The 18,920-nt window shown below is 37.2% G+C and overlaps 1 protein-coding gene across 3 annotated transcripts in view; it reads right to left on the reverse strand.

Annotated features, from left to right (window-relative positions):
• LOC129398018 (putative uncharacterized protein CCDC28A-AS1) overlaps nucleotides 1–17,290 on the reverse strand; it is a 228,352-nt gene extending 211,062 nt beyond the window's left edge. The window contains exon 1 of one of the 3 annotated variants that reach the window (XR_010112445.1): nucleotides 16,995–17,290. Coding sequence is in view for 1 of the 3 variants with exons in the window: in XM_063605389.1 (XP_063461459.1) it covers nucleotides 16,995–17,096 (102 nt within the window). In the remaining 2 variants the exon portion in view is untranslated. The remainder of the gene's footprint in view (nucleotides 1–16,994) is intronic. The other 2 variants (XR_010112446.1, XM_063605389.1) reach the window with 2 other exon arrangements.
• Nucleotides 17,291–18,920: the final 1,630 nt, after the last annotated feature.

An 18,920-nucleotide genomic window follows, 5' to 3' on the forward strand; every position in this document is an offset into this window, starting at 1 on the left:
CGTCTAAAAAAACCAAAACAAAACAAAACTTAGAAATACAATATCTGAAATTCTACTGTATTAAAGAAAACTCTATTATGTTTACTGTATTAAGACCACATTAATGGAATATTCATAAAATAACATGGGCCTTGATAGTGAAATGTGATGATCATGTAAGAGAAGAAAATATATTATTTTTATTTATTGCATCAATGTATTGATCAATAATATTCATAAATTTGTAACAATTAATGACAATACATGTCAAAAGCCAACAAAATCAGAATTGATTCTTAAAAGGAATCTGATAAAACTGGAACTAAACTATTATTTAAATTTGGTAAATATTCTCTCTTTTTAAAAAGTGTCTATAGTTTATTTTTTAATTTTTTAAATTTTAATTTTTGTGGAAACATAGTAGGTGTACATATTTATGGAGTACAAGAGATGTTTTGACACAGGGATGCAATGTGAAATAAGCATATCATGAAAGATAGAGTATCCATCCCCTCCAGCATTTATCCATTGTGCAAACAATCTAATTACACTATTATTTTAAAATGTGCAGTTACTATTGACCATAGTCACCTGGCAGTGATATCAAATAGTAGGTCTTATTAATTCTTTCGATATTTTGTATCCATAACCATCTGCAACTACCCCAAAACCCCCCACTACCCTTCATATTCTCTGGTAACCATTCTTCTATTCTTTATCTTCATGAGTTCAATTGTTTTGTTTTTTAGATCACACAAATAAGTGAGAGCATGAGATGTTTGTCTTTCTGTGTCTGGCTTATTTCACTTAACATAATGATCTCCAGTTCCATCTACGTTGTTGCAAGTGGCTGGATCTCATTCTTTTATATGGCTGAATAATACACATTGTGTCTATGTACCACAGTTGCTTTATCCATTCCTCTGTTGACGGACACTTAGGTTGCTTCCAGTTGATAGCTATGGAGTGTAGATATCTCTTGGATATACTGAATTTCTTTCTTTTGGGCGTATACCCAGGAGGGGGATTGCTGGATCATATGTTTGCAATGTTTAGTTTCCTGAGTAATTTCCAAACTGTTCTCCGTAGTGGTTGTACCAATTTACATTCCCACCAGCAGTTCCCTTTTGTCCACATACTTTTCAGCATTTGTTATTGCCTGTCTTTTGGATACAAACCGTTTGTTTTAAGAAGGCTTTTTAGATACTTGAAATCACTAGGGTGTTGCAATCTAAGCTGTTTCTGCTTTAGGGAACACCCCAAACTCAGTAACACTGTTGTTCTTGCAGACTTGTAGAGGTACTTCTTTGATGATCTTGTACAAGATAGAGAAGAAGTCTCTGGATTACCAGGCAGAGCCACTTGTTCTCTTCCCTTACTTTTCCCAAAACATACAGTCTCTCTCTCTGTTCTGAGCCACCTAAAGCTGGGGTTGGAGTGACACAAGCACCCCTGTGGCCATCATAACTATGACGGAGCTGGGTCAGACCTGAAGCTAGCACAGTGCTAGGTCTTGCCCAGGGCCTGCTGTGGGTGAGCATCAGCTGAGTTTAGTCTGGGTCTTCTTTCTGTTCTAACAGAACAGCTCTCAATTCAATGCCTCTGCACCAAGCTGCTGTTGCTGGGGATGAAGGAGGGATGGCAGCAGCTATTTTGGTGGAGTTTTCTATTCTGCCATCTTGCTCTGCCTCCAGTACTACCTTTTTTTAAATAACAGAAAAATAATAAAACACTAAACAAATTCCAGTTAATATCAACATTCACATAAAAAATTCTTCATGATTATTATTTGATGACTTTTTCTGAAAGATCTAGATAAAACCAAACATAAACATGGAGAGTAGCCACTGGAGAAAAGGTGATGAAATTAATGTAAAACACGGGTATATTGAAAACACCCCCAAAAACCTGATAAAGTCCTAGAATTAACAAGTGAGTTGAGCAGAAAGTCTTGAATGTGTCATAAATATTGAAAACCCAGTCACTTTTCTATGCCAGTCATAATCAATTTTGTTTTTATGGAACACAGAATCCATTTACAGTAACAAAAACGAACTTTAAAAGATGCTAAAATACGTAGAAAGAAATTCAACAAAATATTTGTGACCGACTTGTAGTTATGAAAATTTTATTAATTACTAAAAGCAGTGATTTACATAAGTAGACATTTCTTATTTCTCAGTATTAAAATTACAGGAATTCCAATTAGTTTATAGACTCAATCCTCAGATAATTAAAATTTCAATCTAATTATAGGGAAGTGTAATATAGCAAATTAAGTACATAGCATTCCAAGAAAAATTAAGAGATGAAATAATTGTAAAAGTTTTGAAAAAATAAATATCTTGACAGAGAATTACTTTATCAACACTTGAAATACAATAAAATTGTAATATATAAAATAGTATGAGTACAAAATCGAATACTCATAACAGTAGAAAAATGACACTCTTGTAATTATCATTCCATTTTTACTTATTTGTACTTTCAATAAATCTGATAATCGATGTTGAGCACTTTTTCATATGCCTGTTTCCCATTTATATGTCTTCTTTTGAGGAATGTCTATCCAAATTGTCTGCCTATTTTTTTGTTTAGATTATTAGGTCTTTTCCTATAAGTTGTTTGAGCTACTTCTATATTCTGGTTATTAATCCCTTGTCAGATGGGTAGTTTGCAAATATTTTCTCCCATTCTGTGGATTGTCTCTTCACTTTGTTGATGGTTTTCTTTGCTGTGTAGATGCTTTTTAACCTGAAATGATCACATGTGATCATCAAGGAAGTGCAAATAAAAGCTACAATGACATGTTATCTCACCCTAGTTAAAATGGCTTTTATCCAAAAGACAGGCAATAACAAATGCTGGTGAGCATCTGGGCAAAAGGGAACTCTGGTACACTGTTAGTGGAAATGTAAATTAGTACAACTATTGACAACCATTTGGAAATTCCTCAAAAAAACAAAACTAGAGTTACCACATGATCCAGTAATTCCACTGCTGGGTATACACCTAAAATAAAGGAAATTAGTATATCAAAGAGAGACCTGCACTCTCATATTTGTTTCAGCACTGCTCACAATAAATAAGATTTGGAAGCAACCCAAGTGTCCATCAACAGATGAATGGATAAAGAAAATGCAGTACATACACACAATGTAGCATTTTTCAGCCTTAAAAACAAATGAGATCCTTTCATTTGCAACAACATGGAAGGAATTGGAAATCATTATGTTAAGTGAAATAAGCCAGGCACAGAAAGACAAGCATCACATGTTCTCATTAATTTGTGGAATCTAAAAATCAAAACAATTTAAACTCATGGACATACAGAGTAGGGCTGGGAAGGGTATTGAGCGGTTGGTGGGGAGGTAGGGATGCTTAACGGGTAAAAAAAAAAAAAATAGAAACAATGACTAAGATCTACTATTTGATAGTACAAATAGGGTGACTATAGTAAATAATAACTTAATTGTACATTTTTTAAATAACTAAAAGAATGTAATTGGATTGTAACAAAAAGAATAAATCATTGAGGGGATGCATATCCCATTCTCCATGATGTAATACTTATACACTGTATGCCTGTATCAAAACACCTCAAGTACCCCATAAATATATATACCTGCTATGTCCCCACTAAAAGTTAAAATTAAAAAATAAACAAATATAAATTTTAAAATAAATAATTAATTAAAAAATCTGAGGCATACAATAAAATATTTATCATTGGTTATGGGAAAATTGGGAAATTTGGGGCAAAGAACATAGCTATAACTGCAATTTTTACCATGTACTCTAATAATAAATCCACCTTGACTAAATTGCTAATTGAAACAAGTCAAAACTATTTTAAACAAAATGAACAAAAATTTAATTAGTTTGGAATTAGGAAAGATTTGCTCAGAATAAAATCAATGGAAGATATTATAAAGTAAATGAAGGATGGATTTAACTATATTTAATCAAAAATAGATAATCCCAAAGAACTGGGGGGATATACATTTATTGCAAATATGACAAGAAAAGTTTTTATTCTCAATAAGTAAACAAATATTTTATGAATAAAGAATGCAGGCAACACTACAACTGAAAATTTAGTGGGAGAAAAAAGCATAAATATTCCTACAGAAAAATTTAAATGAGAGATTGATATATAACAACTTGTCAATATTCACAGTAATCAAAATAGTGGATATTTTTTAAAAGATACCATATGTCAACAAAGCTGCTAAAACATGAAAACTAGTAAACACTATTACTATCTAGCTGATGGAGATTATAGTGATTATGAAGTGGTAATAATCTGTGATGATAGAGGGGCTTCCTTAACGACCCCAAATACCACAAACTTGAAACAAGTCTATCAACATTATGAAACAGCATTTGGTCATAGTGTCAATATTTTATCAGACAAACTCATGTAAGACCTCAGCTAAGAAGCAGTCACCTGAAAACGGTTACACTGTGGAATTCATTATCAAGAACTGTGATGGTGGAACTTTGGCATGCTGTCCCTATACTCACTGTGGCCTGCTAATGTACCTGTAATGTGCTCAGCTGCAGCTGTGGTGGCTTCTTTGCTGCAGCAACCCCTATGGTATAACTGGGGGATTGATCCTCTTCTCATGTTCTCTGAGATTAATCTTGGTTATTACTTTTTATTTGAAATGACCTTGAGAGAATTCTGTTTGTTATAACTAAGTATACTGATTATTTCAGAAGTTGGTGCTAGTTTAGTTGCATACAACTGTTTCTTAAATAAATAAATCTAAATCTGGGATTATTTTTCTTGCTTCATTGGATCTGAGGTAGTAAGATTATAACTTCTAATACAAATTGAGACTCCATGCTATAACATGCTCTGGCTAGATAGATTTCTCATTTATTATCACCTGTGGTCACTTGGCACTAAGTGACATTCATGGCAAGAGTTTGAAAGACTCAATGTGTAATTATATAAAACCATATAATGAGCATGAGGACTATGAAATGGATTAATGGCTTCCTAACAGCACTGGAGAAGTATAGAAAAAGGATGGCAAACTCAAATTTTTTTATTCAAAGCAGAGTCAGAAAATCAGGGATTTTTGGTGACTGTGCTAAATGAATTTTTTATCACTTGCAGCCATAGGAATAAGAATGCAAAAAAAGAAGCTGGCATACAACTCTATGGTTGTCAATTTATAACATCAGTTGAATTACAACTTTGCCAAATCTCTTATGTAAATGTTAAAAATGACATATTGGGAATGATATATTATCCAAGAAATGAAATCAGAATTTGTGGAAAGATACACACAGTTTAAAGTAATGGTTTACAACTGCAAGTACTGCCAGACCCAGAGGGCTCCTATAGTATGTGGAGATTCTTCTAATTAGGCATGCTACTGGCCTTTAGCACTTGGATACTAGGGTTTTTTTGTTTTTGTTTTTGTTTTTTTGAGACAGAGTCTCGCTCTGTCGCCCAGGCTGGAGTGCTGTGGCGCATCTCGGCTCACTGCAAGCTCCGCCTCCAGGTTCATGCCATTCTCCTGCCTCAGCCTCCCCAGTAGCTGGGACTACAGGCTCCTGCCACCATGCCCGGCTAATTTTTTTCTATTTTTAGTAGAGATGAGGTTTCACCGTGTTAGCCAGGATGGTCTCGATCTCCTGACCTCGTGATCCGCCCGCCTCGGCCTCCCAAAGTGCTGGGATTACAGGCGTGAGCCACCGCGCCCAGCTGGTACTAGGGATTTTAAATGTCCTAAAATATGGCGGGGGGAAATCTTGCCCAAAAAAGAATTGCTCCGTCTAAAATGCCTGTAGCACTCCTATTGAAATCACTAGCTTTGAGTAATAATAACTCCCCAGTTTGACTGAGCTTCCCTTTACTGCAGAACCATCCTCTGGACTCCTGGTAGATGTGGCTGTTACGGTCTTGCTTGAAGACACTTTGATAACCTTATCCAAACAGTTAGCTTGAAAAGTGAAACCATTAGAATTAAGTCTAGCTTCATTATCAGAAAACATCTTACATTACTTAATCAAATTAGAATTGTTTTTCCCCTTACCTAAAAGTAGTCTAAAAACAGATAGTCAAGAACTTGGAATGGATTTTTCATGGTCATTAGCATCCCAGGATCCAATTATCTTTCTATTTCTCATCTTTAGTGTACTGTCACATTGTCCAAGATGACACTTTAAGCTCCAGTCCTAGTTCTAATAAAAGACTGCATGAGAGGAAGAGGGATAAAGAAGGATGAACTCCCCCACCTTTGAGGAAGCTTCTCAGAAAGACCATATGTCTATATTGCTCTCATAGACAAGACTTGGTCATACAGAAAGTCTAGGTGCAAAGGTTGGTGAAATGAAATATTTGCCTTAAGACATATGGTTGTCCATCTAAAAAGTGGGGTCTGGGATCAATGTGGAAAAGTATAAATGTTGTGATATACAATTAATAGCTTCTGCCACACAAAATCAATCCAATTTCTCCTTGCCCTCTCATAAGCCATCCTTGCTTCTAGACTCTGGGATGAAAAGATTTATGCACTAAGATTCAATATGTTACTAAAACAGTTTGACTGCGTTTCCACCCAAAATCTCATCTTGAATTGCAATCCCCATAATCTCCATAATCCCCATGTTTCAAGGGTGGGACCAGGTGGAGGAAATTGGGTCATGGGGGCAGTTTCCCTCATGCTGTTCTCATGGTAGTAACTGAGTTCTCACAAGATCTGCTGGTTTTATAAGTGTCTGTAATTTCCCCTGCTTGTACTCACTCCATTCCTCCACACTGTGAAGAAGGTACCTGCTTCCCCTTTGCCTTCCACCATGATTGTAAGTTTCCTGAGCCCTCTTCAACAATTCAGAACTGTGAGTCAATTAAACTTCTTTCCTTTATAAGTTAACCAGTCTCTAGTATTTCTTCGTAGCAGTGTGAGAACTGACTAATACAGTTGCTAATTGATATCATTTAATATTTGGAAACTATGTGGTGCAAATGGATTTTAAGAGTTACCACTCTTAAATAAAGAAGGAGACTAAAGAAGGAAAAACACATCTGATTGAATTTACTGATAGAGACATTTATAAAAAATTTCGAATTCAGTGTACTAGCTGAGGTAGGTGAAAGTAGCTTTAATTTTCTCCACTGTTTTACTGAAAAATGTACTTCCTAGTAGTTCACTTCCTAGTGAACTAAAGTTTGAGAAAATTTAAAGAGTTAAAGTAATCCAATGGTATATGGAGAAATAAAGGTTCTGTAAATTTATTATGTAAAACTTACTATGATTTTACAACTAAGAATATTGATTCATATTGAAATTGGTCCCAGTAGTAAGACAGAAGGTGATCTTTCCACCATAATACTGAGAAATACACTGGAGATGGAAGGGCTTAAATCTTTGAAAAATGTTACAGTGGATAATTTTTGTAAGATAAGTACACTGGTAGAAGATTCTGATATTAATGGGCTTCTTAATTTTTTTTTTTTTTTGAAACAGAGTTTCACTCTTGTTGCCCAGGCTGGAGTGCAGTGGTGCAATCTCAGCTCACTGCACCCTCCACCTCCCAGGTTCCGGCGATTCTCCCACCTCAGCCTCCCAAATAGCTGGGATTACAGGCGCCCACTACCACACCCAGCTAAATTTTTTTTGTATTTTTAGTAGAGAGGGGGTTTTACCATGTTGGCCAGGCTGGTCTCGAACTCCTGGCCTCAGGTGATCTGCCCACCTCAGCCTCCCAAAGTGCTGGGATTACAGGTGTGAGCCACTGCGCCCGGCCAGCCTTCTTAATTTTAAAGAATATGAAGGAATTATTGGCTGGCAGAGGCCAAATTGTGCTACTTAATTCATAGGCAGAAGTAACCACGACTCCTGTAATACTCAGTAGGGGTGGTGTGGCAATCAAAATAATACTACCTATAGAGATGACTGAAATCATTATTTGCCATGAAATCGACATGTTCAAATACATGCAAAGCCAATTAAGGTCTATGCACTTGCCATAAGTAAATACATTCTCAGTCTGATGACAGAGATGTAACATTAATACCATTACAATAGTCACAGCCCCTTGACTAATCCCAGATTTGAGTCAGTTCAGGACTGAGAGTTCCTTGGATACATGAAGGAAAAGATAAACCTAAAGAAAGACTTGCAGTAACAATCTGTATAGTACATTTTTCTCCTAGCACTTTTCAATATAACTTTTATCTTACAGTGGCATAACTGTGGACTGGGTAAAAGGAAAAAAAAAACACCATTCCAAATTGATTGGGTTGTATGGTCACTGCTCAGAGTAGGGACTGATATAACTTGTGTGGTCTATCTATTCAGTTATGTATGTGAATCATATTATGAGAAAAATCTACCAAACTGGTGAAATGACATGTCAGAGGCTACCCTTTCCCATGTGTTTCATGTAATGAGCAGTTTAGAAGGAGGTTGATCAGGGATCTGTACTTCTGTGCACTGCATCTGCATTTAGGCAGGAAAAAGAAAGTGAGGCAAAAGACAAAGTCAAATATTTTCTTCACATGACTTTGCCAGCTTTATTCTGGAAGTACAGTCCTCTTCAGGTGCTTCTGAAATCCCCTTAGCCAGAACTGTCACATAATCGTAGCTGGAGAAAGGACAGGCATTCAAGTACTGTTTTGGCATTGGCAGAAAAGAGCAATACTGAAGCAGGAACAAATCATGCTTCAGGTGGAAAATAGAGCTTAAACAAATTTCATCTCATTTGGGGCCCAATGGGATCCCAAGCCCAACTTGTGTTAAAATCTTGCTTTTTTCAAGAATGTAGATAAAAAGATAAACTTCTGAACCAGCATTCACTAATGGAGTTAAGAATATTTTGATAAAGCTAAGAAAAGCCTCTTGAGCACACCGTATCAAAATAATAAACAAAAATACTATACATCTCTGTGGGAGTCACCACTAAAGACTGGAAAAAATAGGCATGATGATTCCCAACATATCACCATTTAACTTGACTGGCATGTGCAGACAGAGGACTCTTGGAAATTTTATGTAATTAACATAAACTTAATCAGGTAGTGATTCCAATCACAGCTGCTATCCCAGAAGGGGACTATTTCCTAGGAAATCACCACAGTTCTGGATACCTGATATGTATTTATTGATCTGACTCTTTTTTTTCCACTTCCATCTCAGTTAGAAAATCCTAGAAGCTATTTATTTTCACCTGACAGGTACAGCTGCACACACCCAGCATACTACAGCAGGTTTTTACTAGCTCTTCATAACTGGACCACAATTTAGTCCACAGGATGCTTGATCATCCCACAGTCTCCAAGGCATCATTCTGATCTTCTTTGGTCATTACATCATGCTCAGAAAATGTAGCGAAACAGAAAATGAAACTACAGATGCCTTTGTAAGACAGGTGTCAGAAAGTAGGTGATACATGGCACTAGCCAACTTAAGTAAAGCTAATGGCCAAGGAGTCCAAGGCATGTTTCCCATTTTTCTTAGCCTGTGTCATTTCATAAAGCAGAGTCTGATGCATGCAGGTAGTTTATTTAGGAAGTGATCCAAGGAAACAGAAGTGAAGGACTTGGAAAAGTAAAACAAGAAAGGAAAGAGAACCATTTTATTGAGTCAGTCAATTCACCTTAGACCTTCTAAGTTGTAGAGAATGTGCCTCTGAACTCTTTCCCTAAGGAATAGAAAGAGAACAATTTATTCACCAGCTCCATTTCCCTTTGGTCAACATACGTAGTTGCGAAGTCATGAAATTGTGAAGCCATGAAATCTGAGTATGTTTCCACTGGGTTCCATGCCATATGGTGAGAGTTGCCACAGGACAGGAAGTAAGAAATATATGGTACTGTCCTGCTTTCTGTGGAGCTCTGAAATATACCTCAAAATTATCTGCTTGGGCATATATTGAGCATTGTCCAGCCCCAATTATTTACAGACTGCCCATAAGGCATGCTATAGTTTCAGTGTTTTTCCCCTTCAAATCTTATGTTGAAACTTGATTCCCAATGTCAGAGATGAGGCCTACTGGGAGGTGTGTCTATCATAAGGGTGGATCCCTCACGAAAAGACTAATACCTCCCTTTGGGTTTGAGTTCTCACTATATTAGTTCCCTCAAAAGCTGGCTGTAAAAAGAGCCTGGAATCTTCCTCCTCTCTTTTGCTTCCTCTCTTCTCATGTGATCTTCACACATCAGTAGGCCTCTCACCTTCTACCATGCATGGAAGCAACTTGAGGCCCTCACTTAAAGCAGATGCTGGTGCCATGCTCATTGTACATCCTGAAGAATCATGTGCCGAATAAACACCTTGTCCTTACTTGTCCTTATGATGTCCCAGCCTCATGAATTCCTTTATAGCAAAACAAAATAGACCGACAGAAAATTGGTACTAGGAGTGGGGTTTCACACTGCCAGTGGCTCTATAATTATGGGGTCTAGAGTACACTGGCCCTGCTCTCACAGCTCCACTAGGTACTTCCCTAGCAGAGGCTCTCTGGAGTGGCTCTGCCATGTGAAGCTTTTCAATGCATCTTTTAAAACCTAGACGGAAGATGCCAATCATCCACCACTCTTGCATTCTGGGTGCTTGCAAATGTAACACCACATGGATGCCACTAAATCTTATGGCTTGTACCCTCTGGAGTGGCAGCCTGATCAGTACCTGGAGTCATCTGCAGATAGAGCCAATGTGACCAGGATGCAGGTAGCAGCATCCTGAGGTGGTGCAGAGGGCAACAGAGCTACAGGCAGCATCCTGAGGTGGTGCAGGGCAACAGAGCTACAGGCCTCTTTCTTGAAACACTTCTATTCTCCTAGACCTCTGGGTCTTTGATGGGAGGCACATCCTCAAAGATTTCTGAAATGCCTTTGGGGTCTTTTGCTCATTGCCTTGACTGGTAGCACCTGGCTCCATTTTATCTGTGCTATCTAGCAAGTGGTTGCTTTATAGCACCCTTGGATTCCTTTCCTGAAAACTTTCTTTTCTTCTCTACCACATGACCATATTGTAAACTTTTTTTTTTAATTTATACACTCTATCTCTCTTTTAATTATAAGTTCCACCTTTAGGTCATTGCTTTGCTGCCCTTTCTTATCATAAGCTGTTATAAGTAATCACACCACTTCTTAAACGTTTTGGTGCTTAAAAATTTCTTCCAGATACCCTGGATCATCACTCTTAAGTTCAGCTTTCTACAAAACCCTAAGGCATGAACACAATGCAGTGAACTTCTTTTCTATGGTATAACAAGGGTTACCTTTTTGGGGGGTGGGGGTGGGGGCAGGATGGAGTTTCGCTCTTACTGCCCAGGCTGGAGTGCAGTGGCACAATCTTGGCTCACTGCAACCTCCACCTTCCGGTTTCAAGCGATTCTCCTGCCTCAGCCTCCCAAGTAGCTGGGACTACAGGCATGTGCCACCACGCCCAGCTAATTTTTGTATTTTTAGTAGAGACGGGGTTTCATCATGTTGGTCAGAATGGTTTCAATCTCTTGACCTCGTGATCCACCTGCCTCGGCCTCCCAAAGTACTGGGATTACAGGCGTGAGCCACTGTGCCAGGCCAAGGTTTACCTTTTCTACAGTTCCCCAAAAGTTTCTCATTTCCATCTGAGACCTCATCAGCATAACCTTTACTATGTTTCTATAAGCATTTTGTCACAACCACTCAACCAGTTTCTAAGATGCTCCAAACTTTGCTCATCTTTTAGTCCTCTTTTGAACACACCAAACTCTTCCAACCTCTGCCCATTACCCAGTTCTAAAGCTGCTTATACATTTGCAGGTATCTTTATAGCAACACCTCACTTCTTAGTACTAATATTTTGTTTCTATATGAGATGTTTGATTTAAAATTTTATATAAAGCTTCCAGAAAGCATTTACCTTGCAAATTCTAACTCAAAGTAGAAGATACAGTATTTGGTGAAACTCTTTCCATTTTCAAGATAACAAATGGCACATTTGGATATGTTGTTACAACCCATTTGTTGAATGACCCAAAGGCTGCCAGCTTTGAATGGGTCTTGAACAAAAGACGGCTCTCTGCTATGACTGATATGACTAGACCACAGATGCAATGTTCTTGAAATATCTATGCCAGATTGTGATGCTGAATAATGACTCTCGCATTTTGGTAAAAAATTTACAGCAGATGTCCCTAAAGTTTGAAAGTAAATATTCTTTTGATAGGCAGCTTTTGCCTTGCTTCTAAGCTCCAATAAAAATGGAATGCTTAACTTCTAGGAGAGAATCATGAACCTGAACTACCTTTATTAACTGGGTATTATCTTATCAAGCCTCACAACTGTGATGTCCTCAGCAGCATACAAAGTGAATGTAGTGTATATGAGAGTGAGTATAGGTAGGTGCTAAATGCACAAGGGAGTTTCATAAGCAGGTTTCTCCTGTGAATGTTGTGCCTAAACTTCCACTGCCAACCCAGTCTTGACCCCTGCTTTGGGTTTGATGGGGTTCCCTATGATCAGATAATTGAGAAGAAAACATTTTAGCCAGTTATTCAGGTTTCTTGGCAGGACACAGTGGCACTTGATAGAAGTAGATTTATGTGGCGGTCCCGCTTATGTGACCATGAAGGGCACACTGATGTCAGAAAATATTAATGGTAACCAGAAATTCCAATAGTCATTGTTGTGATTCATTGATTCCTGGGAAATAGTCTGGTAGATAACCAAGAACTTGGAAGGAATAAGACTGGATGATTGAAGACAAGGTGGTTTGAGAACAAGATATGTAGTAGACTGGGTCTTAAATGTAGGAATATTTTTATACTATGTGAATGTTTTCTAAAAATGTTTCTACTGCAAATGAGGCTTTCGATAATCAAATAGATATAATGATCTGCTCTGTGGATATTAATCCACCTCATTGTACAGCCAACTCAGTGAGTGTTCATTAAGCTTATTAGCAAGCGGTCCATGTTGAAAAGAACAGATGTTATGCATGGGCTCAATAGATTTTCCCTCTCCAAGACTGACCTGGCTACTAGTACAGTTGAATGTTCAATTTGCCAGTAGCTGTGTCTGACCTGATCCTTTAATAAGTAACAAACCCTAGGGGATCAGTCAGCCAGCTAGTGGAAGGTTAATTATACTAGACTTTTTTTTTTTCATAAATGAGATAGCAATTTGTCCTCGCTGGAATAGATACTTCATACAAATTTTGATTTTTTTTTCTCAGTTTGCTAATCTTCTGATAGTAATACCATCTGCAGGCTTTATTCAATTCCATATGAAGCATCATGATATCACACTCAAAATTTTTATGACCTAGGAATTTATTTTTCAGCGAAATAAGTAACTAATCTTCTACCTTTAATATGCTTTTTATGCTCATTTTATTGCTTTCAATGCTCAAATTTTATTTTCTTTCTGCAAAGCATCTTTGCTATCTATTCAAGAGATATTTTCTGGAATCAAATATGCTATTTAGCCAAATAAATATAGAAATATGATAAAGGCAACAAGCATGTTAAAACATGCATTAAGTTTCCTTGGCTCATTGAACATTTGTCCTTATAAAGGTAATGAAATGTACAGTGAAAAGCTTGTAGAAAGTCTCAGAAAAATTTTAGCTATCTTCAAATACCAGGGTATGGCAAATTCCCCACTGGGATTCTGATGCATAGGCATGAGTCTTCCCAGAGGTCACAAGAATATTTTGAACATCATTTCCTTAAGATGTTTGCTATGGTAATAAAATGAATAGAACTACTGAGAGATCCAGAAGCTATTAAAAAAATGATTTTTTATGCAGATGGTATATCATAGACTATTAATATCAATATATAGTTTCACCATCATTTCCTAAAGAAGCACAAAACTTAGCAACAATAGTTTAGAATTCTTGTGAACATACATGTAGCTAAATTGTAAACCACAGGGTACATATGTTAACAGAAATCTTATTTTATTATCAAATAAAATGCACTAACCATAATTTTTTAAAAAGAAAAAAACACTTTTTCTCAACTGCCCATTATTTGTAAAACTCATAAAACAAGTTATCTTCTCTTTTCTCTGCCTTGCTATGGGGAGTTGGAAAACATGATACATTAAAACCATGAAAATTTGTGCCATATATTGCTAAAATGTATTCATTTGATTGCTGAAATGGTTTGGATGTCTTGTCCCCTCCAAATCTCATGTTGAAATGTGACCTCCAATGTTGGAGGTGGGGCTTAATGGGAGGTATTTAGGTCATGAGTGTAGTAGGTCCCTCATGAATATCTTGGTGCTGTCCTCAACATAATGAGTGAGTTCTCAGTCTGAGTTCATACACAATCTGGTTGTTTAAAAGACTGGCACCTCCTTCCTCTCTCTCTTGCTCCCTCTCTCTTGCTCCTTCCCTTGCCATGTGACATGATGGCTCCTCTTCACCTTCCACCACGACTGTAAATGCCCTGAGGCCCTCACCAGAAGCAGATATCAGCACTATCCTTCATGTACAGCCTGCAGAACTGTGAGCCAAATAAACCTCTTTTCTTTATAAATTACCCAGCCTCAGGTCTTTCTTTCTAGCAGTGCAAATGGACTAATATAATTGCACAGAACTATTCTTTTTATCGAACTTCCCATAAAAGAGCTTGTAATTGCTCAATTATCCTCTTATAATGATTTCAAACTTCTGTAAGTATACATACCATCCATGTGCTTTAACTGTGAACTTTCTGTACTATTTCTAAAACAACCATATGCATTTGAAGCATATGTTAATTTAAAAAGATTAGCAATATGTATATTATGCATTAAACAACCAAATTCCATTACTGCTCTGTCACTGTTTCTTCATGAAGCCAAACACACAGTTGATTCAATATATTATACACATATAAACGTTTACCTATACAAGTGGCTGGTATTACCTAGGCCTTTTTTGGATTGTTTCATTAGTTTGGTATGTTAATAGAATAAAAACAGAACTTTTTTCACTTTATCACTTTAAGCAAAACATGCTCTCAGATTGTTACGGCTCACTGAATGAATTATTATATTTTTCTTTCCCTAGGACATCCATAGTGCAACAATGAAAGCAGATATTCTGAAAGAAGTCACAGCTGAAGGTAGGCTGGTTAGGAATGGGAAAGGAGTAGCTGGGAGGTTGGAGGGATAACAGAGAAAGTTCCAAAGGTTGATTATAAACTACCAAGATAACGGGCAATTATGTGTCAGATTGGGGTTTTAATATTAGCTCTGACATAATTTACCACCTTGAGGTTAGGGAAATGTTTAATCTTTGAATAATTAGAATGTATCATTACATCAAATGTAACGAATCTCAGTCCACCAACTATAGCAAGCAAAAAGTGGCATACATTTAAGACAACAAATGCCCCAGTTTGTGGAAGAAAAACCACTGGACCCAAATTCTACATGTTTATGTTAAAGTTGATATATAGTTATATCAGTCCCTTTGACAGTAATCTAGCAATCTAAGAACTAATTGAATCTTCTGTCATTAGACTCCAGATCTGTTGACACTTTGGGCCATATAATTCTTTGTTGTAGGGGACCATCCTCTGCATTGTAGACAGCTTAACAGCATATTTGGCTGACATGCACTGGATGCCAGCAGGATCCCCCTCCTTGCCCTTGTGAAAAGAAAAAGTGTCTCCAAACTTTACCAAGTATCCCCTGGGGGCAAAACTTCTCATTGTTGAAAATCACTGCATTAGACATATTGAGACAATCTTAATCTGGTCAATTGTGTTGACACAAACTGTTAGAGGAAGAATAATTATTAACATTTGTGTCTAGTCAACTGATCTGGTCACATAAATTCTGTATGTGAATTCATTTTGTTTACCACCAAAGCACAAAGACTTTTCAGATAACTTTAAATAATATTGTACAAGTATAGGGGTTCAGAGTAGCAAGTGAATAATTAAATTTACCTAGAATGTGGAGAAATTGGGTTTGGAATATTCATGACACTAGTTCTATTTCTAATGTTTAGTGACTACCACTGAATAATTTATGTCTTATTATTAGAACACCAGGAGTTATGACACATATTTTTTGTGAAGTTTGCCAACTTTGGACTTTTCAAGCATCAAAATTCAACTCTGTATATTTATAGCTAAACTAGGAACCAGGAAATTTAGATGATTTGGCCATGTCCATAAAGTCACTTCACTGCAAAACAGGAATTGTGGTCTGATATTCTGGCAAATACTTTGATCTTATTTCCATGTACAATAGCATTTCTCAAAGATTAGACAGTGGTAGGGTAATGAGAAGCCATTGATGAAGTATAAATTGATCCCCAATTCAACACTTTTATTTCATTCTTTGGAGCAACTGATATTCACTTCCTAATATTTCCTTTTTGTCTTAGGTCTGAAATGGTTACTTGCTTTTAATACTTAAAATTGGCATAAAGAACCACTAAATTAGGTATTCATTTTTAAAAAGTGTTGTGTACTACTGGAGTTTATTGAAAACTTCAATTTAGCAACCTACTAAACTGTCCTCATAAATATAATATTTGTTAATGTTGCAAACTCCTAATTATGCAAGTTTTTAAATTCTTACAATTTGGAGAAAGAGTACTTTGTTCTCAAGGCACCCTGTTTTTCCCCCTGAATTCAGCAAATGAAATGAACAAAATATTACAGAAAAGGAACATTAAGTGACCCTAACATAGGAAAAGATGTTTAAAACATTAAAGTTATGAGATATATTTTGAATCTGTCAGATTAAAAAAGATCAAAACATCTGATAACACCTTCTGTTAGTAAGGATGTGTACTCACAGGTAATCTTATACAGTGCTAGTGAAAAACTTGAATTGCTATTTCTGAAACGGGTGTGGTTCGCTTCTTCAGTGCCCCGCTGCTCAAACCTCTAGGGGAGCTTACAGACGGGCAGGCTGTGGGGCTCCAAGCCCACGGTAGTGTCTAGGGGTGAATGTTTAGGCCTCCTGAAGCCCCAGTGGGCGTGTGTTACAGGGCGCTCTCTTAGTTTGCAGTCTATAGGCGGCTTGTGTTAACCAGCTCAATTAGACTCTTTACCTTGTTGCAAGTACAGAGGGCCTTCCGTATCCTGGGATTTCTTCGCTGTGCTCTTTTGCCGGCGCTCGTCAAAAAGTCCTCTCCATGACCAGCCACTTGCATCTTCTTCCCCTATGAATTCCTCACGAAGTCCAGCCACTTGTGCGTGTGTGCCTTCTAGGGCCTGGAGTTTTTACAGGCACAGGATGGGGGAATGGCGGACCAAGGTGGTCTTGGGAAATGCAAAATTTAGGTGGAAGGCAGGAGTGCCTTTCCTCAGCTGGGTCCATGGGGGTGGAGCCCTAGCCAGGGACTACGCCCTCCTCTACCCAGCACTTCCCTTCCCCGCTTCCGTATCATTTAAAGGGACTACGCTCTTCCCTTCCCAGCAATCCTGTGTTACTCTATGGAGAGTTTGGCAAAAATTTTAAACGCATATAACATTTGTCCCAGAAATTTCACTTCTAGCACTTTATCTTACAAATATATTCACATAGGAGGAAATGATATATATACAAGAATATTCACTGAAGCATTGTAGGCAATATCAAGGATTGGAAATGTCCTAATATTCACCAATAGATAACAGGAAAATAAATTAGGATTCTTTCTAACCCATTATAAAAGAATGAGGCAGAACTTTATGTAATGACAAAGAATAATCTCCACAAAAATGTTGCTAAATACAAAGAAATTATTACAAGTCATGCTGCAATTTATTATTACTAAAGGAAATATATCGTCTGTGCTTATATGCATTGAATATCTCTAGGACATCACACAGATAAATAAAATGAAATGAAAACTGAAAGATGATACAGGCTTGGGCAGAGAAGTAGGTGGCTGGGGAGATATGGAGAGCAGAATTCTTCTTTTCATGATACCCTTTTTGAACTGTTTGAATTCAAGCTATGCATTTCAAAGTATATTAATAATCCTCCCAGAACTGTGGCCCCATTCCCAGGCTCTTCCGATCCTTCAATGATACATGAAGTTTCTACTCTCTGGGAAATTATTGGCTCACACTAACAGAAGGCTGGCCAATATTGCAAAAACAACAGCTAATCCAGACTTCCCTTATCCTACAGAGCTCAGCAAATACTTGATGTCACTACTCTTCCCTTTGCTTGCTAACAACTGAAGGGGTATTTTACAGAAGAAAACTAGCAGGCTAATGAGTGTCAACCTCTGTTGCACAGGGACTATAAAACTGACCCCTAAATACAAAGATAATTAATTATTTGATGTCTCTTGAGTCTAGACTTTGCCCAGAACCAGGCTCTAGTTTTTTATTATTAGTTGTTCCTTAAAGGCTAAATGGCTGTGTAGAATAAATAGAACAGGGGAAGCTGAAAATAATCTGATGCTCTCCAGACTGGGAATTATCATGACACATAGAATTTCTTTCTACCAAGTATAAAGCACTTGTCATTTAACAAGAAGAAACTGGCGTGTTAATGCAACCCCCATTTTCTGGAATGAAGAGAACAAGTTAAATATTAAGAGAGAGATGTAGTGCCTTAGGAGTCACTAAGAGTTATGGCTGTCCATGCTTTGAATGTAGACCCTTCTCTGGGCCATAGTGAAATATAAAGATCATTCACTATTAGCCCCTGTAAAATTACTTGTGATGATCCTGATTTTGAATGACAGAAGATATCCAGCCAGTTGAAACAGATATCAGAATGTCAAGTGTTTCTTTTTGTTGTTGTTTTGCTTGTTTTTTAAGGAATTCTTCCTGGAAGCCAGAAACACAATATTGTAGTCTCATATGTTCTTGACATCACTGATGGGAGATTATTTGCTTAAAAAGTATATTCAAGCCCATCCTCTGCCAAACATCTTGCCATCCCCAATATTCTGTTTATTCTCAGCCTGCCCATAATACAGATTGTATTTCTGCTCTTCCTCTCAAAACACTGTTTGTATCAATAAGTTCCGACTATT

This window comes from Pan paniscus, chromosome 5 (assembly GCF_029289425.2).
Source record: "Pan paniscus chromosome 5, NHGRI_mPanPan1-v2.0_pri, whole genome shotgun sequence".
Taxonomy (NCBI): domain Eukaryota; kingdom Metazoa; phylum Chordata; class Mammalia; order Primates; family Hominidae; genus Pan; species Pan paniscus.